The sequence below is a fragment of the Bos javanicus genome, chromosome 9, assembly GCF_032452875.1.
Source record: "Bos javanicus breed banteng chromosome 9, ARS-OSU_banteng_1.0, whole genome shotgun sequence".
Lineage (NCBI taxonomy): Eukaryota > Metazoa > Chordata > Mammalia > Artiodactyla > Bovidae > Bos > Bos javanicus.
Genome location: NC_083876.1, coordinates 83,928,358 through 83,954,791, shown reverse-complemented (window position 1 = coordinate 83,954,791; position 26,434 = coordinate 83,928,358). Strand labels below are relative to the sequence as shown.

Here is a 26,434-nt window from a genome sequence, read left to right as displayed (position 1 = left end):
GCGACTTAGCAGCAGCAGCAGCCCCTGGGACACATGGTTTCCTGATTATTGTGGGAGGAGCAGAGGGGTACCTGTGTGGGTACTGTGAAATGGGTACATAAGAAGCTTGATTTCAGTATTATTTATTGCACTCAAATGCATTTATGTACAATATATTTCACAGATTAAGGGGAAAAAAAAAACTTTCATAGTTAAGAACTGGGCTACTAATAAGAGTAGCATAGTTACCTGAGACATAGCTTTTGTCAACTGGTTTAAGTCTATCTGGCTAAAGGTTGCAGTTTCATCATTTTCAGTAAGAGAAGATAAACCAGATCCTGGAACCAGCCCTTTCTTAATAAAAGATCGTACAAAATGACTATTCGGGAAAAAAAAATAAGAACAATTTCTGTTAATCTCTTGTTTAAAGCTACTAATAAATAACTATTTTTTATTGAGATATAAGTGACATACAACATTATTGTTAGTTTCAGGTATACAACATAACAATCAATATTTGTACACATGGCAAAACGGTAATCACAACTCTAAGGAATGTACATCACCACACATTAGTTACAATTTTTTCCCCTTGTGATAAGAACTTTTAAGGCCTAATCTCTTGATAATTTTCAAATATATAACAGTGTTATTAACTATGGCTTCCCTGGTGACTCAGCAGTAGAGTCCACCTGGGTCGATGCAGGAGACACGGGTTCAATCCCTAGGTTGGGAAGATCCCCTGGAGGAGGAAATGACAGCCCTCTCCAATATTTCTTGCCTGAGAAATCCCATGGACAGTGGAGCCTGGCAGGCCACAGTCCAAGGGGTTGTAAGAGTCAGACATGACTTAGGGACTAAAGCACCATCATTATTAATTATAGTTACCAGACTACACATTGCATTCCCAGGACTTATTTATTTTATAACTGGAAGTTTGTATCTTTTGATTTCCTTCACCCATTTCATCTACCCTGACCCCCTGCCTCCGGCAGCCACCAGTCTGTTCTCCTGTATCTACGAGTTTGTTTATTTGCTTAGATACCACAAAGAAGTGAGAATATATGGTATTTGTCTTCCTCGTCTGCCTAATTTCACTTGACACGATGTTCTAAAGATCCATCTATATTGTCACAAGTAGCAAGATTTCCTTCTTTTTATAGTGATTGAATAATATCCCTTTGTATTAATGTTTTGTCAACAATAGAAAGTCCTGACTTTGTTCATTTTATCAATCTCCTTCTTCCACAACCACTAGTATTTTGTGTGTGTGTGTGTTAAAAACATTTAATTGCTTTCTATATTACTGAAGCCCTAGTCTCTGTCAGTTACTGCAGTGCTGTAAAACTTTTCTGGAACACGGTTTATTTTACAGCTATGGTGGTCATCTTTGTTGATGATCAGAACACACAGGAATCTTACATTTGGAATTGATTTAATTAAGTATCAGAGCAATGTATCAGTGAAATAGGAGCCAAAATTTTAATTATGGGTGTGTGATATTTATAGTAGCTACCCAACTATCTTTCAGGTTATTACTGACATGACCCCCAAATCAACACTGCCAAAGCTAGAAGTTTATGGGTACAATATGATAGCATCACTGATTCAGTGAACATGAACTTGGGCAAACTCTGGGAGACGGTGAGGGACAGGGAGGCCGGGTGTGCTGCACTCCATAAGGTTGCAGAGTTGCACACGACTTAGCAACTGGACAATAACAACAGAAATATATTTGTTATAGTACAAATATTTTAGGTATGTGTGTTTCAAAGATAAAATTAATTTTCATGTATATAGAACTTCCTTTACTTTTGGATTTTTCCTTGCTGCTGCTAAGTCACTTCAGTCGTGTATGACTCTGTGCGACCCTATAGATGGCAGCCTACCAGGCTCCTCTGTCCCTGGGATTCTCCAGGCAAGAACACTGGAGTGGGTCGCCATTGCCTTCTGTTTGGTAAAACTTGCTTTACCTCAAGTTTTAGCTTTGTCTCAGATTTACCTGAAACTGCCACTAGAGGGTAGCACAAACACTTGTGAAGCTCTGATTCTTGCAAACAAGGCCAGGAGCCAGGAGCAGGCAAACCAGGCATATGGTTGCTACAACGACAATGTTTCAAGGAAAAGGGATTGTGTAGCAGTCACACTCCAGGGCTCAAAAACAAACCAACCTACCAGCTTTTTTTTTCTGAGAACTCTGACTATCGAGCAGTCAGGTAGGATGAAATGCCATTCACACATATTTTTGCTTCTGTCTAGGCCAGTTACAATGGATATACAAGGAAATCCGGATATTCAAGCAGTGAATACCTTAACTGAATCCAATCAAGGGTTGAAGTCACCTAGACCCAGGTTACAGAATTTCATCCACCTTAATTAGGTAAAAAACTGAAAGGAGGAATAAGAAAATCAAGTAAGGGAGTCACATGGGAAGTTCAGGTTATGAAACCAACCTTTTGTCGTCCCTCTTAGCATAGAGATTCTAGACATCAGTGTGTGACACTTTGAATCCTGAAAAAATTAGTCCTGGTGGTCTGCAACTCCGGTTCACACAATCCACAAAATATTTGAGAAGTATGCAATCTCAATGAGCTAATAGATACTCAAAAACTATTTGGAATGATAAAATTATCATCTTAGTGGTAACACTAACTATAAAATTAAGTAGAAAAATTACAAGGTCTACTATTTTTATGTTTAAGAAAATTCTGTCTCTACGTGGTATTTTGTGTTTGCAACAGATCAAAAAAATGTAGCATGTTACATAATCTAACAAATTAGGCCATAAAATATAGCTTTGTATTTAATTTTAGGCTTATAATGAAGTTATGGAGGCTTCCCTGATGGCTCAGCGATAAAGAATCCGCCTGCGATGCAGGAAACCCAGGTTCGATCCCTGGGTCGAGAAGGTCCTCTGGAGAAGGGAATGGCTACCCATTCCAGTATTCTTGCCTGGAGAATCCCATGGACAGAGGAGCTTGGTGGGCTACAGTCCATGGGATTGCAAAAGGTCGTACACGACTGAGAGTTATAGGTATAAGAGAATTTTTGGTTTGTAAAATCTAATAGTTCAGTTCAGTTCAGTCATTCAGTCGTGTCTGACTTTTTGTGACCCAATGGACCGCAGGCCTCCCTGCTGCTGCTGCTGCTGCTGCTGCTAAGTCGCTTCAGTCATGTCCAACTCTGTGCGACCCCATAGACAGCAGCTCACCAGGCTCCCCCGTCTCTGGGATTTTCCAGGCAAGAACACTGGAGTGGGTTGCCATTTCCTTCTCCAATGCATGAAAGTGACAACCCAGAGGGATGGAGGAGGGTTCAGGATGGGAAACACGTGTATACCTGCGGTGGATTCATGTTGATATATGGCAAAACCAATACAATATTGTAAAGTTAAAAAATAAAATAAAATAAAAAGAAAAGTGAAAGTGAAGCTGCTCAGTCGTGCGCCGACTCTTAGCGACCCCTTGGACTGCAGCCTACCAGGCTCCTCCATCCATGGGATTTTCCAGGCAAGAGTACTGGAGTGGGGTGCCACTGCCTTCTCCGCCAGGCCTCCCTGTTCATCACCAACTCCCGGAGTTCACTCAGACTCATGTCCATTAAGTCGGTGATGCCATCCAGCCATCTCATCTTCTGTCGTCCCCTTCTCCTGCCTTCATCTTTCCCAGCATCAAGGTCTTTTCAAATGAGTCAGCTCTTTGTATCAGGTGGCCAAAGGATTGGAGTTTCAGCTTCAGCATGAACACCCTTCCTTCCAATGAACACCCAGGACTGAGCTCCTTTGGGAGCAGCTGGTTGGATCTCCTTGCAGTCAAAGGGACTCTCAAGAGTCTTCTCCAACACCACGGTTCAAAAGCATCAATTCTTATGCATATGAAAAATCAAGGTTCTCCAGAAACATCATTTTGATTATTTGAATTTTTAATGATGATTTATATAATTGGTAAGGGATGTCCCTGGTGGTTCAGACAGTAAGGAATCTGCCTGCAATGAGGGAGACCTGGGTTCAATCCCTGGGTTGGGAAGATTTCCTGGAAAGGGGAATGGCAACCCACTTCAGTATTCTTTCTTGGAGAATTCCATGAACAGAGGGGCCTGGCAGACTACAGTCCATGGGGTCGCAAAGAGTCGAATATGACTGAGCGACTAACATTTTCTTCTTTCTCATATAATTGGTAAGAGTTTATTTATTATTCTTTTTGGCTTTTAAAGTACTTAAAGAAAAATAAAATATGCCACTGTTGTAAATGCAATTTAAAATGTTTAAATAAATTCAGTTAACTTTTAAAATTTATTTAAAATTTTTATAGAAATTAATAATTTATTTATAAGAATTTTTACAAGTTAAAATGAAAGTTTGAGGAAAACTAGATTTGCAAATATATAACAGAACAAATCTTTCAAACCAAAGTAGCAGCAAATTGATTTTTCTGTTTATAAGATTCGCATGGCTAGCTATGTCTACTTTGCAGCCTAGCAGTCCCTCCTCACTCACTTTTCAGTGTTTAATCATTGATGGCACAGAACTGCAGGAGCCTTAAAAGTAAGATATTTCAATATTATTTCTAATATTTTCAACTTAACTAGAATCCAAAAATTGTAGATTAACTGGCTATAATACAAACAGGCTCTAGAAGTAGGAAAATACAATGAATAGACTTCTGATCTAAATTCTGTCTGCTTTTATTCATCAGTTTATACTCTTATCATGGATTTTAATATATCCAAGGGAAGGATAAACCATATCTAGTGGTAATTGTATTCATGACGTATATAAGCCTATCATATATATATATATATATATATATATATATAAATATATATATAAGCCATTCAAAATTTTTAATGATTTAAAAAATTAGAAACAAGTACACACATCATAAATGTAAAACCTGATGAAAACCTACCAAGTAAACATGGCCATATCACCATTATTCAGATCAAGCGATATTGTCAGGCCCCACAAATCCTGCCAGGTGTCCTTGCCCATCACAGCCAACACTCCTCCCCAAGGGTAACTTCCTGACTATCGAGTTCCAGCACCATATATTGCTTTTTCTTTTTAATATCTGTATTAGTAAAATAATTAAAAATAAACCATATATATTTTGTATATGGTTTATTTGGTCTAATATTTTTGTATGTGACATTTATCTATGCTGATTTTTGTTGCAGTATTTCTTTCACTTTATATCTATATATTATCATATGTCTTAGGTTTTACTATGATATCCAGCTGCAGTTTTCTCTGCATTTACATTATGTGACTTTTCTTAGAAATTCCTGAATCTTGATTTTTTTTTAACTTTTGGGATAATTTTCCCGTTATATTTTTATTTCATGATTATTCCCCAAACTCTATCCTGTACTTCTAGGACCCATATACAAGTATGTTGATCTTTATCAACTTGTCTTATAAGTCTTTTACTGTACTTTCCCTCATTTTTTTCTTTTTGGTTTTAGTCTCTGAACATCAGTCTGAATATTGTCTTTTGACATGTTTTTCATTTTTCTGACTTGTCTTTTTTTTTGTTTGACTTAATCTGTGATTAAACACATCCATTGAATTCTAAATATCAGTTATTTTGTCTTCCTTGGTTCTAGAATCCCATTTTTTAAACCATTTTACATACTATTGAATATTATTTATTTTTATTTTTTACAACTTTATTGAGGGATTATTGAAGTATGGTTAACTGCACAAAGAATAAAATTGATAATCCTTGATATATGTACATATCCATGTGTTAGTTATCAATTGCTTCATAACAAATCACCACACTTTTAATGGTAAAATCATATCACCCACTGCTCCTTTTCATTTCTGCTATCTGTAGACTTCATTTTCACCATGATGAACTTCCCAGGTGGTACTAGTGATAAAGGATTTGCTTGCCAATTCAGAAGATGCATGAGATGCAGATTTAATCCCTGGATGGAGAAGAGCCCCTGGAGTAGGAAATGGCAACATGCTCCAGCCCGTGTTCTTGCCTGGAAAATTTCATGGACAGAGGAGCCTGGCAGGCTACAGTCCACAGGTTCACAAAGAGTCAGACACAACTGAGTGACTGAGCACATAAACATGAACTCATTAAAAACATTAGACCCAGGATCACAGGTTTTATTTCTATCCCTACTGTCACATTCAAATATTAGTAAATTTGGATTCTTCCTTCCCTTCTTTCTTTTTCTTCTTCATTGTCTTTGCTGTTATATTTAGTTGCTCTTTTTGTTTGTTTCCTTCTAAGAGTGACAGGCTTCATCTCCCAGGTATTTATGACAGTCATTTGATCTTGTGATTTAATTTACCAGGTAACAAAGAGCTGACTCATTTGAAAAGACCCTGATGCTGGGAAAGATTGAGGGCTGGAGAAGAAGGGGATGACAGAGGATGAGGTGGTTGGATGGCATCACCGACTCGATGGACATGGGTTTGGGTGGACTCCAGGAGTTGGTGATGGACAGGGAGGCCTGGCGTGCTGTGGTTCATGGGGTCGCAAAGAGTCGGACATGACTGAGCGACTGAACTGAACTGAGTCAAAAACATTTCCCAATGCTAACGTTTAAAGTAAAACAAAATACTGTGTTGTTCTCAAACAGAAGCCAAAGCTGTAAAACCTGATATATTTAGGCCTTATTTTAACCAATTCAAAATTTATCTTAAATGTTTATTACTGTGAAATAGAACCTAAATTTTTGTTTTCCTATAATCACTGCATTTACACAAACTTTAATACATTTGCCACCAAACCACACAATTTTAACTGCACAAATCACAAAATACTTTATCTGTTAACAAGAGGTATTCATGGGAAAGACTGTTAAATACTTACGTTTCTGTTGGAATTGTAAATGGAGTCATTCTATAGTTCAAAAATGGACTTGAAATCTCAAGAAATTGGTCAGGCTTCTTTATTACTATTTCTAAAAAAAGAAAAGTAGTGTTCTACACTTATTAAAAGAAATATTCCAAGATTATATGTAGAATTTACCATCTAATGCAATACTGATTAGATTAGCCATTTACTCAGCAAATTTCAATAGACTTAAATAGAAATGTATGTGATACATAAAGTTTCGTACTAAAAAGGCGTTACAGATCCTGCCAATTTGAGATTTCTTTAGTCTTCCTTCAGTTGCTTTCCAGATTTACAACATGAAACAATGAAATCTCAAGGGAGAAAGTCGGCCATGTCTTCCAGAGTTATTACTGTACTTGGCATTTGCTGCTATTTCAAGTACAAGAAAGACTTTCTATAAAAGTCTTTTACTAAAAAACGTGTTCTTTTAGTTAACCTCTAACAACACAATTGCTCAAGACTTAAAAAAAAAAGTGGGCTAAATACATGAAGTTAGTAGTAGAAGAACAGAAAATGTAACAAGTAAAGGTCAGAAGTAGAAAAGAAAGCAATAGGTCAAGAAAATAGTTATGGGTATTTCTAAAGGTGTTTGAAGTAACTTCTCAATGGATAAGGCACACAGCCCATGCACTAATACGGTGAACACTGAATTAAACATTAGGCATGATTATCTTAACAAAAGCTCCTATAGCAGTGGAAAAGATGCCCACAGGATGAAGAGAAGTGAGAATATGACACAGTGCATTTGACTTTTCTGTGCTTGTTCTGTGATCATCTCTAAATTGATCTCTTTCTCTGTTTCCTGTTAATTTTCACTTGAAATTCTAAACCCAGTGGACAGAAGAAAGACAGCAATGTGGTAAGCCTCAAAGTGGAAGACCTCAGTTCTGGAATCCCATCAAGCCTGAGGTTTTCTTCCACAGCTTACAACAGAGACACAGAGTTATACAACAGTCAGTAGCAAAATCAGAAAATAGCTGTATATTCAATATTTTTCCTTTCCTTCATCTATTTCTGATGTTCTGAAAGAACTGTTTTAAGTGTGGCTCTATGCATTTAGGGTTTCCCAGGTGGCTCAGTGGTAAAGAATCCGCCTGCCATTGGAGGAGATGCAGGAGACAGTTTTGACCCCCGAGTAAAGAAAATCCCCTGGAGGAGGAATTGGCAACTCACTCCAGTATTCTTGCCGGGAAACTCCCGTGGACAGAAGAGCCTGGCGGGCTACAGTCCATGGGGTCACAAAGAGTAAGGCACAGCTGAGCACAACAACCTTTGCATTTAATTAAAATATAGCTTTTAATTAAATTAAAATATACCAAGATTTTTCTCTCAAGCATCATGTGAATTCTGATCTTTGGAAAAATGAAAGTGGACAGGAAGGAAAGAGGGAGGGAGGAAAGTTGGAAAGTTCCTGGAATCAAAATCAACAGTTGGCACTGGAGTGGCATCAACAGCCTGTTGCAGAAACTCAAGGAATGTAAGGAAATAACTGAAATAATGAAGCAGGTGGGAGAGAGGCAGACAAGGCTAGTAAAAAAAAATAAAATAAAAATAAACTGACCGTTTCTCCTTTACATCTAAGCCAGATATTTCTTTAATCTTTATTCTTTTCTGGCAAGGATAAAACATGTTGTGCTAGAAAATTTTTGCCACCAGCTGTACTGGTTGTATCAACGTAGGCAGAAAGCAAATGTGAAGAAAATTACATGGTTAACAGTTGTTATTTATATCTTAAAAACATGTAAGTTATGGTTGGAAGTAGGAGGCAAGGAACAGGTAAATACTCCAATCTCTGTGGCTGTTGTAGTTTTAGGATCCTGAGTACCACTGAGACTTATGCATTACTGTGTGGCTGAGATACAGTTCTTCTGTCCCATGCACTGAAGGATCAGCAGTACTTGAATTGGTAGCAGGAACACAGCAAGCACCATCATTAAAAGTACAAGCCGTGGTTCATGGGACCAACCATTTAAAGCTTATTTACATGCTTTTTAGGGATGCCTTTAGTAAATTGGCACTAGGTATGTTCACTGTGGTTTTGACTTCATTGTTCATACAGGGACAGGCCTAATGCAGTAACCTCTAGAATGTGATGACCTGTTACTGGATGAGTACAATTAGAAGATAATGAGGTACTGGAAAAGAAAAAGGAAGAAAATGAGAAAGCAAGGAAATGAACACACAAAAAAGATAATTTAAGCTTTTGGAATAGGAAATATATATATATATATGCACACACACACACACACACACACATATAAACCACAGCACTACAATTCTTTATCATCTTTCATTAAAAGCTGCAAGTGTAAATTAGCTACAGAAAGGCCATATGTTTACTTTGAATCAACATAAACAAACTGAGCTATTCTGTCAGGCCATAATTTTTTAATTTTTAGTTTTTGTTTTCTAATCCCCTCTGCTCATGATTTTTCATTTATGGTCTTGTTCATTTCTTCTCTTGCCATGTTGGTCTCTCTTCCATTCAAACATGGTGCTCACAGAAGGAGTGTAAATGAAGACATAGAGAAATGATTAAAGGAATAAAAAATTAGACTTGGGTTATAAGTAATTCAGAAATAAAAGACAAAAATAAGAACCAGGTGGGAACAGACTCTTTAGCATATTCTTAGCCTGTGTGAACCTGTGTATTTCCAAGCACAATTGCTGTTCATTGGCTACACGAAAATATCGACAGGAGGCAGCCCAAGCAGAAGTCCTACTCCTATAGCAGTTTCAAATAGAATTCAGTCAATTCAAAGATGATGTCCTACTGGGCACCACAGAATGATCCCCATATTTGAAATTCAGACCAGTGGGTTAACATATATGCTATTTAACTTTCTGCATTATTTGTTCCAAACCACTTTTCTATCACAGTTATAATCATAGTGCCATCATCCAAAGAATGGCCTTTATTTATCTGGTCAGTTTAGATGTGAAAACCAAACTAATCAGAGTCTGAGATGTGCAGAAGTCATCCTTTCAGACATAAAATTAGATGAAGGCTATAAGTGTAATGTTGGATTTCTTTTTTGATATATCTCTCACATTACAAATAGAACTATTAGAACTTCATAGAGGGAAATGTTGATTAGATTTTTGGACAATATGAACCATACCTTGAGCTTCATCTGTTATAACAGCTTCTTTTTTTTGACGAAAGAGTTTCCAAGGAGGTACAGGAGGTGGTTTTGGCTGTGCTATAAGGGGGCAGGATCTAGTTCTTGTCACCAGCACAGGATGGCTACAGATATGGGAAAGCCCATATTCTCTAAGCTTCTCAGCAGAATCAGCCTAAAAAGTGGAAGGCAGGGTTAAAAGGATTTTTTGTATCTGCTTTATGCATTTAAGATAACACTTATCATCATTATAGAAATATTATCACCACTATTCTAGAGAGATATAGTGGTAATATTTCTGCATTCTTTAGCGTAAGCACCAGGGCTTCCCTGGTAGCTCAGATGGTAGAGAATCTGCCTGCAATGCAGGAGATCCAGCTTTGATCCCTGGGTCAGGAAGGTGCCCTGGAGAAGGAAATGGCAATCCACTCCAGAATTCTTGCCTGGAGAATCCCATGGACAGAGGAGCCTGGCGGGCTACAGTCCATGGGGTTGCAAAGAGTCAGACACAACCAAGTTACTAACACGCACACATAGTGTAAGCGCTATTACTGTCTGTATTTCTTTCAATCTTTTAGGGTTTCTGGGGCTCCCTTTTTTTATTTACAAAATGAGGGACTAGAACTAGAAGTCACTTTTCAGTTCTAAGATTTTAAGATTCTATGACATTGCAGAAATCTCAGAATATCAGTTTTGGTCCAAAATTAATCAACTATTATTTTTGTTGGACTTCCCTGGAGTCTCAGATGGTAAAGAATCTGCCTGCAATGTAGGAGATCCAGGTTCGATCCCTGGGTTGGGAAGATACCCTGGAGAAGGGAATGGCTACCCATTCCAGTATTCTTACCTGGAAAATTCTATATACAGTGGAGCCTGGTGGGCTATAGTCCATACAGGGTCATAAAGAGTTGGACACAACTGAGCGACTAACACTTTCTTTAAAGGTTAAAGATTTGATACAAGTACTTAACATATAAAGTCTTTGTCAGTTTTTTTTTTTTTGTACCAGCAATTGCTTGATAGTTTTCAAAAAACCCCACTGCCCTTACTGTGTTGGGTCCGTGAGGGTAACCAGTTGCCTTGTCTACAGTTTATGTCCTCAGGCTTCCCTACACAAAATCCCCATGATCACTCCTGACAAAGGAGGCATTCACAGAAGGGCAGATGGTCCAGGCAAATCCAAATCAAGTCATTGGAAGAAATTCAAGTCATTATAGAAATTCAGCTACTGACTGATGGTTGAAAGATGCGTAAGAAATCCAAAGGTATGTGAAGGTTGAAGTAACATACCCTGTAGTCAAATTCTGATATGCACGGTCTAAACCCTGACACATTTAAAGTAAAATAAAACATTAACTACATTAAAGTCAGTTTTGCCAATAACTGTTTTTCTTCCTAGTGGTTTTATATCATTGATTTCTATGCAAATAGCAATGTTTGAAAATGAAAATTTACAAAGCAGTCATTTGAATTAGGGTCAGAAGCTCATCTACTAGCCTATTGGAAATTACTGCCTCAGCTAGAACATGTATTATTAAGTTCAGTAGAGTTATTTAAAAGCTTTATAAATATATGGAATAAAGAGAAAAGTTGCTTCAATGTTCTAAATTTTTTTTTAAAAAAAGCACTAATTTAAGGAGAGGAAATTGTCATGCCCTTTTTATCCCATCTATATGGTGGCAATTCATTGAAGAAATTCAGAAACCTCTGAAATTATGCTTTAATAATTCAAGGTCATCTCTTTGTGACCCTTTGGACTGTAGCCTGTGGGCTCCTCTGTCCGCTGAATTTCCCAGGCAAGAATACTGGAGTGGGTTGCCATTTTTCCCCTCCAGGGGATCTTCCTGATCCAGGGATTGAACTGGCATCTCTTGTATCTCCTGCATTGCAGGCAGATTCTTTACCCACTGAGCCACTGGGGAAGCCCTAAGTAGTATTTATAAGTTGAATAATTTCTGGATAGTTCATACATTTGCTCTACATGTCTCAGTTCCTTCTTATAATTGCAACCAAAATTGTAATCCACTTGCTTTCTCTTTTGAACAGTGGAATACCAGAAAACAAAACTATTCAAGGCATTCAGAAGATGTAAGATATAGTATTAAATAATTATGTATGGTATTTCATCTATTATATTATTTAAATAATTCACAAAAGTATTAGCTTGATGTAAAGCATGTAAGCCAGTTTCTCATACTTCACTTTATTTCCAACATACTACACAATACTTCTGAATAAGGTAAAGTAATGCTTAATAATTGTTATAGTTTGATATTGAGAAACTTTGTTCAAGGGTTCCAGATTTCCTTGTATTAGAATTAGGGACTGAGAGTAACTTAAAATAGTGAAACATTCTAGTAAAATACTTAATAGGCCTCTTCAGGAAATATTTTTGAATAATTCATGTTTTTGTTGTTGTTTAAACACTAAGTTGTATCTGGCTTTTTGCAAACCCATGTACTGTAATCTGCCAGGTTCCTCTGTCCATGGGATTTCCAAGGCAAGAGTACTGGAATGGGTTGCCATTTTCCAGGGGATCTTCCTGACCCAAGGATTAAACCCGCGTCTCCTGCACTGGCAGGCAGATTCTTTACCACTGAGTCCCCAGGGAAGCCCAAATGTAAGACAAACCAGAAGTTTCCTTGCCCATAACACCCTTTCACTCCCTTACTCAGCCCACCTCAGATATTCTAAAAGTAAGGTTTGAGAAGGTAGAGGAGGCTTTTTTAGAACTCCCAGTTAACCCATTTAAATAAAAAGAAAATAATAAATAAACAAATAAACTAAAATTTAGAAGACCCAGAAGTAATAAGATGGGGGAATAAGGTAGGGTAATTTGTGACACTGTTTCTTTCCAAGTTTTGCTTTGTTTTCTTGCATTCTTTACCAATTCCTCACATAAAGATAAAGTTTTATTTTACAAGTTGGTCTTGTCTTTGGGGCTAGAAGTTTTTGCTATGTACTCCATTTAATAAAATTCCATTAGAAAGAATTTTCTTCTGTAGATTTATCTTCAAAACATGATATCATCTTTATATTCTGATTTCTACCAAGAGACCCTGCTTATCCTAATAGCTAATGTAAAAGAATCAACAGGAGACTATAATGTTGGAGGCAGTTCATTACAGCTTGGAAGCTCATCTCATTACTATTACAGACACTGGGCCAATTCCTGAACCACTGGTCCCTGTAAGACATTTCAACCCCCACAGGGAGGATTTATAACGCTCTGCATGTCCAGGCTCCCTCCCACACCTCAGACTGCCTCTAAAACTTCTCCTTTTGCAATCTGTTCAAGCTCTAGTAGTCCCTTGAACCCAGTGGGTTATCCTTTACCTCCAAACTTTCCAACATAAGCTTCCTTCTGCTTCATGCATATGCTTTTTCCTACTTTCCAGGCTAACTTAAACGCCACAGCTGAAACAATTTTTTTTTTTTTCCTTTGGGAAGACTTCCCTCAGTTCAGTTCAGTTGCTTAGTCGTGTCTGACTCTGTGACTCCACGGACTGCAGCACACCAGGATTCCCTGTCTATCACCAACTTCGGGAGCTTGCTCAAACCCATGTCCATAGAGTCTGTGATGTCATCCAACCATCTTATCCTCTGTTGTCCCCTTCTCCTCCTGCCTTCAATCTTTCCCAGCATCAGGGTCTTTTCCAATGAGTCAGTTCTTTGCATCAGGTGGCCAAAATATTGGAGTTTCAGCTTCAGCATCAATCCTTCCAATGAATATTCAGGGTTGTTTTCCTTTAGGATTGATTGATTTGATCTCCTTGCAGTCTTCTCCAACACCACAGTTCAAAAGCATCAATTATTTGGTGCTCAGCTTTCTTTATGATCCAACTCTCACATCCATACATGACTACTGGAAAAATGATAGCTTTGACTAGATGAACCTTTGTCAACAAAGTAATGTCTCTGCTTTTTAATATGCTGCCTAGGTTTGTCATAGTTTTTCTTCCCAGGAGCAAGCGTTTTATAATTTCATGGCTGCAGTCACCATCTGCAGTGATTTCCCTAGTCACCCACTAGACAGAAAGATGTGTCTCTGCTATGTATTCCATATACATTTTTTTTCACTCCTTCATTAATTCACTTATTGAGTTACTCATTCAATGCACTTTATTTAAATGCTACATCTACCATATTCCAAGCAACTTCTATTATGCCAATATTCTAACTTTATTACTGTTTGCTTGTCTGCTTTTCTCATCAACTCCAAACTTTGTGGGGAGAGTCCTTATTAATCACGCTCAACATGGTGTCTTCCTCAGATTCCAGCTAGTTGTTTAGCAAAGAATAATTAATTAACATCTGTTAAATTATTGAATAAACATGCGCTTTTGGGGGGTCTTTTAAATTAAAAAATTTTGTTTACCGGTTTTTCAGTCGGAAAGACAAAAGTTCAAGTGAATTTTTCTGTGCCTTCTTTTTTGGGTAATTATGATGTAAATCTTATCTTTTTGGTTTTCAATTTTAAAAAGTATTTAAGTACTTCCCATGGAACACTCCACAAAGCATGGCTCATGGTCTTTTGTAGTCCACAGTATTAGAGGGTTTAATTTCTCTGGAATAGCTAAGGCAATGGCCAGTGTCAGGTAGTAAGATTAAGAAAAATAAAAATCAGGGCTGATGCAGCCATCCTAAAAAGAGACTTAAGTTGAAGGGGGGCCCTGAGAAGCACACTTGGATTTAACCATGACTAAACTTGAATAACTTTTAATTAAAAACAGAGGAACTGCCCTTTTCTCTACATTCATAATAGCACATTATGTCCTGTTGTCTTGACAATGTTACCCTTCTTACATTGCAGACTTTTGCAGTAAGGAATGTTTCCTATCTAAAAAAGAAAAGGAAAAAGTGGAGGCAGGAAGAAGGAAAGAAACGGAAGAAGAAACGATAACATTTATGCTCCTTGGTCAAATCATCCAGAAGACAAATATAAAGTGCAATAATCATACAATTGGTGTATTTACATTTCAACCAAATTTCCATTCAATTTTTTAACAGTAAGCTGTTTCTAATTAATCAAATTATTATATTACTGTCTTCTTATACTTTAATGTAATGATTTCAAACACATGGAATTCTAGCAATAAAGTGCTGGATGTCTAAAAGTCCCCCTAGAAGGTTAGGGATCAATACAAATGCAATAAGATGTTTGTCTAAATAGATTGAAGAGTAATCTGGTGAGCTTTACCCTTTAAAAGGGAAGGAGAAAAAAAAAATGATTTTTTATGTCCAAAACCCAAAAATAACGTAAAAATTGTGGCAAATCTACACATCTCATGTAACTGTTAAATATTATGTTGTGAAATGTTTAACATCACAAGAAAATGTTAGTGATACAGTGTCAAGTGAAAAAGCTAATTTCCAAACAGAAAGTAAAATAGAATTTCCCTGAGTAAAAAATGTATACACATATACATGTAGAAAATATGCAGAGAAGAAAAAAAAAGCAAAGTACATATGCCAAAGTGTTAACAGTGCCTATGACTAGGCATTTATGTTACAAATATTCAAATTTTATTCCCTTTGTCCATATTTTCTAAATTTTCTATAAGTTGTTAACTTTCTAAGAAAAAAGTGATTAACATTTTTGTGTGTATTACTTTAAGGCATTCATAGCAGTGGTTTACTAGATATGAATTCGTTTAATTTGTCTTACGTTAAGAAAATACGTATGACCTGTTTATAGAGAGGTGATGTATTATGTATTAGAGGTGATGTATTAGAAATGATTTACACAGTTCTCACTGAAATACATAATTTGATGCCTTTGTTTACAATGAAAAGAATTGATAAACTATATGAAACTACATCTTTTTTTTTTTTCAGGTTAAACTATTGCAATCATCTGGGCTTCCCTGGTAGCTCAGCTGGTAAAGAATCTGCTTGCAGTGTGGGAGACCTGGGTTGAATCCCTGGATTGGGAAGATCCCCTGGAAAAGGCCATGGCAACCCACTCCAGTATTCTTGCCTGGAAAAGCCCCATGGACAGAGAAGCCTGGTGGGCTACAGTCCATGGGGTTGGTCTCAGAGTGGGACACAATTGAGGGATTAAGCGCAGAACAGCATTAAGAAAACTTTGCCTGTACTGAGTCCCTGTACCGAAGTGTTTAATTACAGAGACAAGACTGAAATTCAAGAATAGAATTTTCATTGAATTCTGGTATATTTTCTACTTTTGTTGTTGCAAAAGGGTGTTGACAAACTTTGGAAAATTCCTAAAGAGATGGGAGTATCAGACCACCTTACCTGTCTCCAGAGAAATCTGTATGCAGGTCAAGAAGCAACAGTTAGAACTGGACGTGGAACAATAGACTGGTTCAAGATTGGGAAAGGAGTAGAGAAGGCTGTCTACTGTCACCTGGCTTATTTAACTTATATGAGAGTACATCATGCAAAATTCCAGGCTGGATGATCACAAACTGAAATCAAGATTTCTGGGAGAAATTTCAACAACCTCATATATGCAGATGATAGTATTCTAATGGCAGAAAGTGAAGAGGGGCTTCTTGATAAGGGTGCAAGAGGAGAGTGAAAAATCTGACTTGAATCTCAACATTTAAAACTAAAGATCATGGCATCTGGTCTCATCACTTCATGACAAATAGAATGGAAAAAAGTGGGAACAGGGACAGATTTTCCTTTTTTGGGCACCAAAATCACTGCAGACTGTGACTGTGGCCATGAAATTAAAAGACGCTTGCTCCACGGAAAGAAAGCTATGACAAATCTGGACAGTGTATTAAAAAGCAGAGACATCACTTTGCTGACAAAGGTGCATTATAGTCAAAACTACGGTTTTTCCTGTAATCATGTATGAGCGTGAGAGGTGGACCATAAGGAAGGCTGAGTGCTTAAGAATTGATGCTTTTGGATTGTGGAGCTGGAGAAGACTCTCAAGAGTCCCTTGGACAGCAAGGAGACCAAACTAGTCAGTCTTTAAGGAAATAAACCCTGAAAATTCATTGGAAGGACTGATGCTGAAGCTGAAGCTCTAATACTTTGGCCACCTGATGTGAAGAGTCAACTAATTGCAAAAACCCTGATGCTGGGAAACACTGAAGGCAAAAGAAGGGGATAGCAGAGGATGAGATGGTTGGATGGCATTTCAGACTCAGTGGACATGAATTGAGCAAACTCTAGGAGATAGTGGAGGACTGGCTTGCTGCATTCCACGGGGTTGCAGAGTCAGACATGACTTGGTGATGAAAAAAACACTTTACTATAACAAATGACCACAGACACACACAAACACCATAAATTATACCAAGTTTCTTGGCCTTGAGTGCTTACCATCTTCTCTAATAAAAATATCTTCTTTTCAAACAAATAGAGAGGTGTGAAGGTTGCATATACTACCATCTGAGGGGACTGAATTGCTGAAGAACCTGTAAATCCAAACATATATTGTGTCATGGAAATTCTAGCCAAAATGGGTCTGGCAGGTCATGGTAGACCATTCAAATTTCTCAATGAACTTATCTTTGCGATGAAAAATAGGTAAACGACTTTACATGCATTTAAAAAATGTTAACTCTCAAATGTACATCTATTGTATAGAATGTCTCATTAGTTTTACTTTCATATAATTCATTAAGAAATCATTTTACTTCAATGTAAAAAAGTTATTACATTAACTCACTCTAGCTATTAGCCTATGTAACTTAACTTTCATAGAATCTTTAATTTGAATTTAAAGAAGTCTGGGAGTTTCTATGTCATTTCAAGGAGAAAGAAAACACAAATTAATCCTCTCGTGAGAAAGGGAAACTAAGAAGGTAATAAATTTGAAATGTATAATGCTTGTAGATTTGCTTCTGAGAATCAATATTTATTCCCTAATATCCCTGAAATTACTACATTTGATTCATGGTGTTTTTGTCCTTTAAAGATTCTGGTCAAAACAACAGAATTTATTTTCTTCTTGTTTTTATTTTTAATTGAAAAGTTTTGTTTTATTCCTTTAAAGTTCAAGCAGTTATATATAACTGCACTAGATAATGTTTATTGAAGAATAATATCTTTATGATTTGGGAGAATGGCATTGAAATATGTATAATATCATGTATGAAACGAGTCGCCAGTCCAGGTTCGATGCACGATACTGGATGCTTGGGGCTGGTGCACTGGGACGACCCAGAGGGATGGTACGGGGAGGGAGGAGGGTTCAGGATGGGGAACACATGTATACCTGTGGTGGATTCATTTCGATATATGGCAGAACCAATACAATATTGTAAAGTTTAAAAATAAAATTAAATTAAAAAAAAATAGCTCTTGTAACGATTGAAAATTTTCCTAGATGTTTGTAATGGATACTTGCTTTCTCGTGTTTGTTAATTCTATAATACTAAGTCCAGGCAACTTAAAATTTTTTTTTGGAATGAGTTTTCACACTAAGTTGATTTTTACTGCAATTTGTTCTTGGCAAAACATTAGTGAAATCCCCATATAGCATTAGAATTAGACAGAATTACAGTTTTGTGATTTTGTGTAAATATACTGAATATAAGTTCTATTGAAGAAAAATAAGTTAAGATTTTAGTTGACAGAAGAGCACATACTTAAAAGGCTGTAAGCAGGCAAAATGACAAAATACATATTCTTTGAATTTAGGTTAGTTATATTTTACTCATAAGTATATATTTTAATCAGAAAAAATAGAGCAAAGCAAATAAATTTAGTAAATTGAATTTTATCATTGTTATAGAATATTTAATAACCAATTTTAAATAATGAAAGCCTTCTAAAAGACACTAATGGACAGGCAAGATCAGAGAGCATTTGTTTTAGACTCATGGCTAAACTAGTAAATAAATAAAGTGAAAGTGTGGAAAAAAAAAAAAAGAATAATATCTTTAAAGCCACATTATGTAAATTAGATGTGAACCCTGGCTCACTCCAGAATGGATAAAGATGTGAAATATGCCAAACTTATAAAAATACGTTTTCACATTTAAAAAGAAACTTTGTATATGTACGGGAGCAAAATTTGTCACCCCAAAATGTATCTCCTTGGCATGAGGATTATTTTAGCCTGATGCTTTTTAAGAACAGAGAACCCCAGAATTCTTTCTTTTTACCACCTCTCATAACTGTATAAAAGAATTTGAATAAAAGGCCTGGTTCAGGCATAGCACTGTCACCAGAGAGACTATAAAGAATGTGGGCCAGGTGTGTTTGGGGGGCACTCAGCATAGCCTGGAGACCAGAGTCCTCTCTGTATTCCACTGTCTCTGCCTGGCAGAGCAAACATTTGTTTTGTATACATTTGTTTTCCCATCTCCAGTGAATTGTTTTCCTCCCATTTGAAGTCACAACTCCTACCCCCTTTCTCCTTCTCTCACATGGTAGATAAGCCTCAATTACCTAACCTGTCTTTGGGCCTTTTTTTTCTTATAAGGTCCCATATGTAGTAATACATAATGATTATTATTTTTTTCTTCTGTGAATATGCCTCATGTCAATTTGATTCTTAGACCAGCTAGAAGAACCTGGAGAGACTAGAGAGAAATTTTTTCCTTCTCCAATACATATTTTTCATGGAGCAGAGATCTGAACCCAGGCAATTTTATTCCACAGTCCAAACTTTGAACTATATTCTGTTTCTTGAGGTTGACCTTAACTATGAGTTTGGTAGAAAAAAAGGCATTACTACCTTCATTTTTACAAAGAAACTCAGAAAAAAGTTTTGCAATCTCACAACTATAAATAATTATCAGTAAATTGGGGGATGTTATGTCATCAACTATCAAAAAAGATTGCTTAAGGTATCAATATAAGAAAAAAAAATGTTTACTAGGAAATTAAAAATACCAAAAAAATGACTAGTGTTTGTATTTTCTTTACCAAACCACCAAATATCTTTCTGCAAAAATGCAAAGCCATAGCTATGAAGCTGTTCTCACAAAAAAAACAGCAATGTATTCAGAAAGAAGACAAATGAAAAAAAAAAAAATGATAAAGCATAATACTGGGCATAAATGGACATATTTTCATGTAAAGAGGAGTGAACTGAGAATTATACATTCTGGAAGCACCAAGATATATGACTCAATGTTAGGACTATAAAGTTTTTTAGAAAATATTTTATATATACATATATATATAGAATCTATATAAAGGAGGACATATACTAATATGTATCAATATCTAATCAAATATTTATGTAAATATACTTATATATTTTATAATGTAAAATATGTTATATATACTATAATAATATATATTAGTATATATCTTCATTCATGTAAACACTTTTGTGACTTGTACCATAAGTACTTTGATAATCTTGGCTTCTGTCTCATGTAGGATCTTGCTTCATTATGCACAACCATCTGAGAGCTTAACAATTATGGGCAACTCTGAAAAGCTTATTTAGATATATCTGAACAGGAAATACATTTCTGTGCTCCAATTATCTCCAGCATTTTAGGAAATGTGTACAATAATTATTATTCTAGGAGACTGAGAGCTTACAATCTGACAGAGACTGTAGAGAATATTGTACATCTGATGAGGGTCTTGATCCATGTATTGACCATTTGAATTTTTCCTTTTCTCTTTCCTTCTCTCCATCTTTGCTCCTCTTCTTTCCAAGGTCTTTTGCATCAGCTTTATCTAACATGTTAAAAAAAATACAATAAATCCTTTAACTACAAAATTTCAATCTATATTGCTTATTCAATTAGTGTTGAAAAAGAAAGCTAAAACAATAGTATTATTTAAGTGTAAAAAAAAATAGCCACAAACTTCCCCAAACACTACTCACCTCAAATTAGTAACATCAAAACAAAACAAAACAAAAAGCTTTAAAAATCGACATATATTGAGAAAGATATGGCATCAATGACAACAAATAATTTTATGCTAAATGTAATCAGGTGCATATAATTTATCTGTATAAAATCATGGTGTCAGGCTAGTCTCATTTTAAAAAGAAAAAAATGTATTTAAAGTTGAGTCCTAAATGTGAAGCCCTCTTAGATTCTCTTTATTTGGGGCCTGCATTTCAAGAAACAGCTTTCTGCCTCTAGAATATCTTCTGGTGGAGACTGGCCACCAACCAACATCCACACCAACATCTTATTATCAACAAGATGTGCATAGTAAACCCAGTACCCAGAACCATCTACCACTTGAATTTCCATCCATATTTATATTTCTGTGAAACATGTTCTCCTTCACCTTAAAAAATTCCCTGAGATTTTTTATTTCCTAATAAATCCCTTCCAATTCTAAAACAGAAATTTAAAATTTCTACCATTCAGTCTTTTGTCATTTGCTAAATTTGTAATCAGTATTGATCAGGTTGTTTTTATAAAAATTGCATACATAAAAAAAACTATAATATTAACACCATGTGCTGTTTCTTAGCCTCTAAAATAAAATTATCCTGGCTCTTAGCTTTATAGTAGATTTAACATCTATGTTAGATACAAAGGCAAAGATAACTATAAGTGTAGGATGAAATATTTAATCTGGAAACAAGTATAAAATAATCAGAATTTTATTTTGTGGTTTGACTTCAAACTAGTTACAGGTAATGATATATGACTTCATATATGATTTTAAAAATAGGCTTCCCTGGTGGCTCTGACAGTAAAGAATCTGCCTGCAATACAATATACCTGGGTTTAATCCCTGAGTAAGGAAGAGCCCCTGGAGAAGGGAATGGCAACCCATTCCAGAATTATTGCCTGGGAAATCCCATGGACAGAGGAGCCTGGTGAGCTCTGGTCCACGAGGTTGCAGAGAGTCAGAGACAACTGAGAGACTAAAACTTTCACTTTCACTAGACGCCTATTCAAAACCCATAACTTAAAATAATATATAATAAAATCTGTAAATAGGAAAAACACACTATTTCACATAGAAATTTGGAAAGTATGCAAAAATGTTTACCATAATGTGTTTTTGCCAATACATGAATAAATTTATTGTTCGTCTGTTGTTTCATTTCACTCATCTGGCCAACCCTTCTAAGTAAAATTAGCAGCTGAGTCCTACGTCCTACTGGAGATCATCTTCCCCTCATTCTGTAAGCTTCTGCCCTATTTTAAATAATCCTGAGAACCTCATCTCTGCCTCTACTTCACTCTCAGCTCATAAATGGTCTGCTTATAAAGAGAGAGAATAGAAGTCTTTTTTCAGAAACCCTCAACTTCTGTCTACAAACCCATTCACCCACCGATATCTACATCTATCCCCTCTCTCATGCTCGGTGCCAAGCTGTTAGGATGGAGGAGACATTGCTGCCCAGGTTGGACCAATCCCTTCACTTTGGCTCTCTGGAAACCTGTGCTATGGCTGTCATCTCAACTACCTCTTCCAAATCGCCACTTAAAAATACTCGACCCTTCTTCATTAGATAAAAGTTTAAATATTTTCCATGAATCCCTCATTTTCCTTGATAGCTTCTACTTCTATCCTTCACAGACAAATTTATAACAGGGTTGTTTATACATTATTTTACTTCCCACTTATTTCTTAATCTCTCCAGTGTGTCTTCCACTTCCATCATTTACCAGTGCCCAGTGACCTCTGTATTGTAAAATCTAACAAAGAAATTTGAACTCCCATCATACTTCAACTCTCAACACTATTTGGAACAGACAATTCTCCGATTCTTGAAATATTCTTTTCCTTTGATTTTCAACAGTGACCTGCTCTGCTGATCTTCCTATTTTCCTGGTCATTCTTTAACCTTGTTTGCCAGCTCATTATTTTGTACCAGCTCTCAGATATTTAGCTTCTTTCAGGCTTAGTCTTAAGGTTCCTAATCTTCTCACTCTACACCATCTCATTGGGAATATCATTCATCATTTAATTTAGCATGCATTTGTCAATGATTCCCAAGGGTATATCAACAGCCTGGAACTCCTGACATGAAAAGTACACTTGATTTCTTAAAGGCACCTCAAACTCTATATGTTCTAAATCATTTTGTGATCTCTCCTCATAAAGCCATTCCTCTTTTTGGCATTACCTAGCTGCATTAAACATACTACCATCTATCCAGTTCTGCAAGTAAGAATTCTACAAATTATCTTTGCCACATCCTGCTATTTTTTACTTTATAAGTATCTCTCAATAATTTACCGTATCTGCTTCTGCACCATGAAAATCCTATTAACCTACTCCAAGCTACTATCATCTCTAACATGAGCTGATACAACAGTCATCAAATTGTTTTTCCTGTGAGTTCTCACGCCACTGACCTTCCACCTCCACCTGCATTCCAAGTTTTGTTGGTTTTTTTTTTTTTCCAGAGAACCAGAATATCCTTTTCAAAATGTGAAATAGATCATGATTCAACTCTAAACTCTTCGTTAGCTGTCAACAGCTCTTTGGTAAAAATCAAATATCTTAGCATGACCTAGAAGTTTTGACATGATCACTCTCCTACCTACTTTTTCATGTTCTTCTTCAGCCACTTTATTCCTCACATCCTCTCTTCCAGCTGAGAACATCTATCAGGTCTTCCAAGTCACTGACATTTCTGCTGCTGCCTCATAATATTTATATGTGCTCTTTCTTCTACCTAGAATTCTCTTCCTTGCACAGTCCGTCATCTTCCCCCAGATATCCTAATTTTTGTGAACACAGCTCAAAATTCCTTAAGGAATTCTCCCTGGTGCCCCAGACTAGGTCTCCCATATGAACGATTTATAGTTTCCTGTATTTCCCTTCAAGACTCATGTCTTAGTATGTATTTATGATTTTTAAAATTAATGTTAGTCCTTCTCACATTACCTAAGCTCTAAGAGGTGAGATCCATGTCTGATTTTGTTCAAGTTACTGCTAATTCCTGGAACATTTATAGGTATTCTCAGCAAGTAGTACACTGATCTTTGTGACTCCATGGACTGTAGCCCGCCAGGCTCCTCTGTCCATGAAATTCTCCAGGCAAGAATACTGGAGTGGGTTGCCACTGCCTTCTCCAGGGGATCTTTCTGAGCCAGGGTTTGAACCCAAGTCTCCAGTATTGCAGGCAGACCTTTACCGACTGAGCCACCAGGGAAGCCCAGGTACATTGAATAAATGGTTAATTGGATGAATGGATGCTGCTGTTGTTAAGTCTCTAAGTCATGTCAAATTCTTAGCAACCCCATGAACTGCAGCCCGCCAGGCTCCTCTGTCCATGGGATTTCCTAGGCAAGAATACTGGAATGGGTTGCCATTTCCTTCTTCGGGTAATCTTCCCAACCCAGGGATCGAACCTGTGTCTTCTGCAGGGCAGGTGGATTCTTTACCACTGAGCTTCCTGGGAAACCCTGATAGATGCAGGGTAGACAGACGTTAATTTGTGATACACGAGAAAGAGATTCCACGTTCAAATTAATTTAGGATACACTGGGTAAAACAAATTTAACCTGGCTATTTTTTCATTTTTTCTTTATGGTATAAACTAATGCACATTAGATTATTTTAAGAGGGATCCATGATGGGGCAGATATCACACATACTTATTTTTTTTGCTTATCTTTGAGGAACATTTACAATAGTTATTTCAGGGCAATATATGATTGGAAATGCTGATGTGCAAGATCTAAATAAGAATAAAACATCAATATCTTATAAAGCATAAATATCTGAAAGACCGTTATAGATGTTATCACAGCTATACAAAATTTTAGTATTTTCTAGTATATTCAACTCTACTTGCAAGCATTATTGTTTATATGTATGGCTATATGAAATACTTTAGAAAGTATAAAATGACCAGTTATTAAATATATTTCTCACTTTAAGAGAAACACTTCTACACTTTGTAAAATAACCTGAAAAATATAATTTCTGGATTTTAACTTTCACTTTATAATAAACAACCTGCACAGTCTAATCTGTGTCCATTTCACATTTTCTGAAATAGGACCACTTTTCAGTTTTGGTATTTTGGCCCATTCCACTCTACATATGACATATAAGAAAGATGTGTTTAATGAAGGGAAACTGAAAACTTAATGTCTTTTTTTCTATATTAATACTATATTAATTTAATATCATTAAAACATATAATTACCTTTGATTACAAGGAGAGCAAAATATAGTGAAATAATTAACATAAACACCACTGCAAGCTGTAATATCCAGGAAATAGAGAAACTTGAATGACTGTTTTCACAACACTTAATAAATGACCATGCTTATAAATAGTTGTTAAATTCAGCAATGATTATAAAGCATTTATATACAATATCCATACTGAATAACATTGTGATATAAATTGTCTTACCCTTTAAAGCCCTCTCACTTTTCTCAGGCAGTTTTAGTGTCGTTATTGAATTTTCAAGTTTGAATTCCTTGCCATCTTTCACTTCTTTCCCATCCTTCACTTCTTTTCCTTGTTCTTTTAATTTGGCATCTATGTCAGTTATTTTGCTTTCAGAGCTGGACTCAGCTGACAGCTTAAACTCGGGCAATATTTCTTTCAAAAGCTCCCAAACTTTGTCCGTATATCCTGGGCTTAGGTGAAAAACAAAGTTAATTTCCAAATTAAACTTTTTACTTCACATCAAGAAATTACTGACAGAAAAAACATGAACTTGAGATTTCACAAGACCAATCAATAGTTACTTCATATTTTAATTAAAAGCACCATTATGTATTCATTCATTCAACAAGCATTGATTAAGTGCCTACTCTGTGCTGGGCTTTGCTAACGTAAAGAAACCAAACACAGAGCTCCAGTTAAGATGGTGATATAGGAGGATTCTAAACTCACTCCTTCCTGGGGACACAGCAAATTTACAGCTACATACAGAACAGTTTTCTTGCGGAGGGGGTGGGGGTGAAAACTAGCTGAAGAATTCCTACATATCTGGCAAATGAGAATGGATAGGAGAGGCTGAGATACAGTCTTGCCATAAAACCCAGCCAGTTCAGTGACCCACAATTTGGAAAGAACTCACATTCTGAAGATTTTCCCTGAGGAGGCAAGGGTTTGCACCCTGCATCATCTGGCATTCCAACTTTTAAGACCTGCAGATCAGAGAGAAGTTCCCCAAACAGTTTTGAAAGCCAGAAGGGTTTGCATCCATGAGGCCCACAAGGTTATAGCAAACTCAGAAAGTGAACGTTTTAGTCACTCAGTCATGTCTGACTCTTTGTGACCCCAACAACTCTAGCCTGCCAGTCTCCTATGTCCATGGAATTCTCCAGGCAAGAATACTGGAGTGGGTAACCTATCCCTTCTCCTGTGGATCTTCCCAACCCAGGCATAAAACTGGGTTCTCCTGCATGCAGGCAGATTCTTTACCAGCTGAGCTACCAGGGAAGCTCACTGGTCTTGAGAAACACATTAAATAAAATGGACTTAGACACATACAGAACATTCCATATGAAAGCAGCAGAATACACATTTTTCTACATGGAGTATTCTCCAGAATAGATCATGTTAAGTCACAAAAAATATTTTAATGAATTCAAGAAGATTGAAATAATAGCACCCACTTTTTCCAA

The 26,434-nt window shown here is 36.5% G+C and overlaps 1 protein-coding gene across 3 annotated transcripts in view; it reads right to left on the bottom strand.

Moving 5' to 3' along the window:
* ADGB (androglobin) overlaps positions 1–26,434 on the bottom strand; it is a 203,825-nt gene that overhangs the window by 94,932 nt on the left and 82,459 nt on the right. For all 3 annotated transcript variants that reach the window (XR_009738581.1, XM_061428240.1, XM_061428239.1), the window contains exons 8-13: positions 25,209–25,438; positions 20,450–20,590; positions 17,264–17,358; positions 9,962–10,136; positions 6,813–6,903; positions 229–358 (exon numbers count right to left, since the gene is read on the bottom strand). Coding sequence is in view for 2 of the 3 variants with exons in the window: in XM_061428240.1 (XP_061284224.1) it covers positions 229–358; positions 6,813–6,903; positions 9,962–10,136; positions 17,264–17,358; positions 20,450–20,590; positions 25,209–25,438 (862 nt within the window). In the remaining variant the exon portion in view is untranslated. The remainder of the gene's footprint in view (positions 1–228; positions 359–6,812; positions 6,904–9,961; positions 10,137–17,263; positions 17,359–20,449; positions 20,591–25,208; positions 25,439–26,434) is intronic.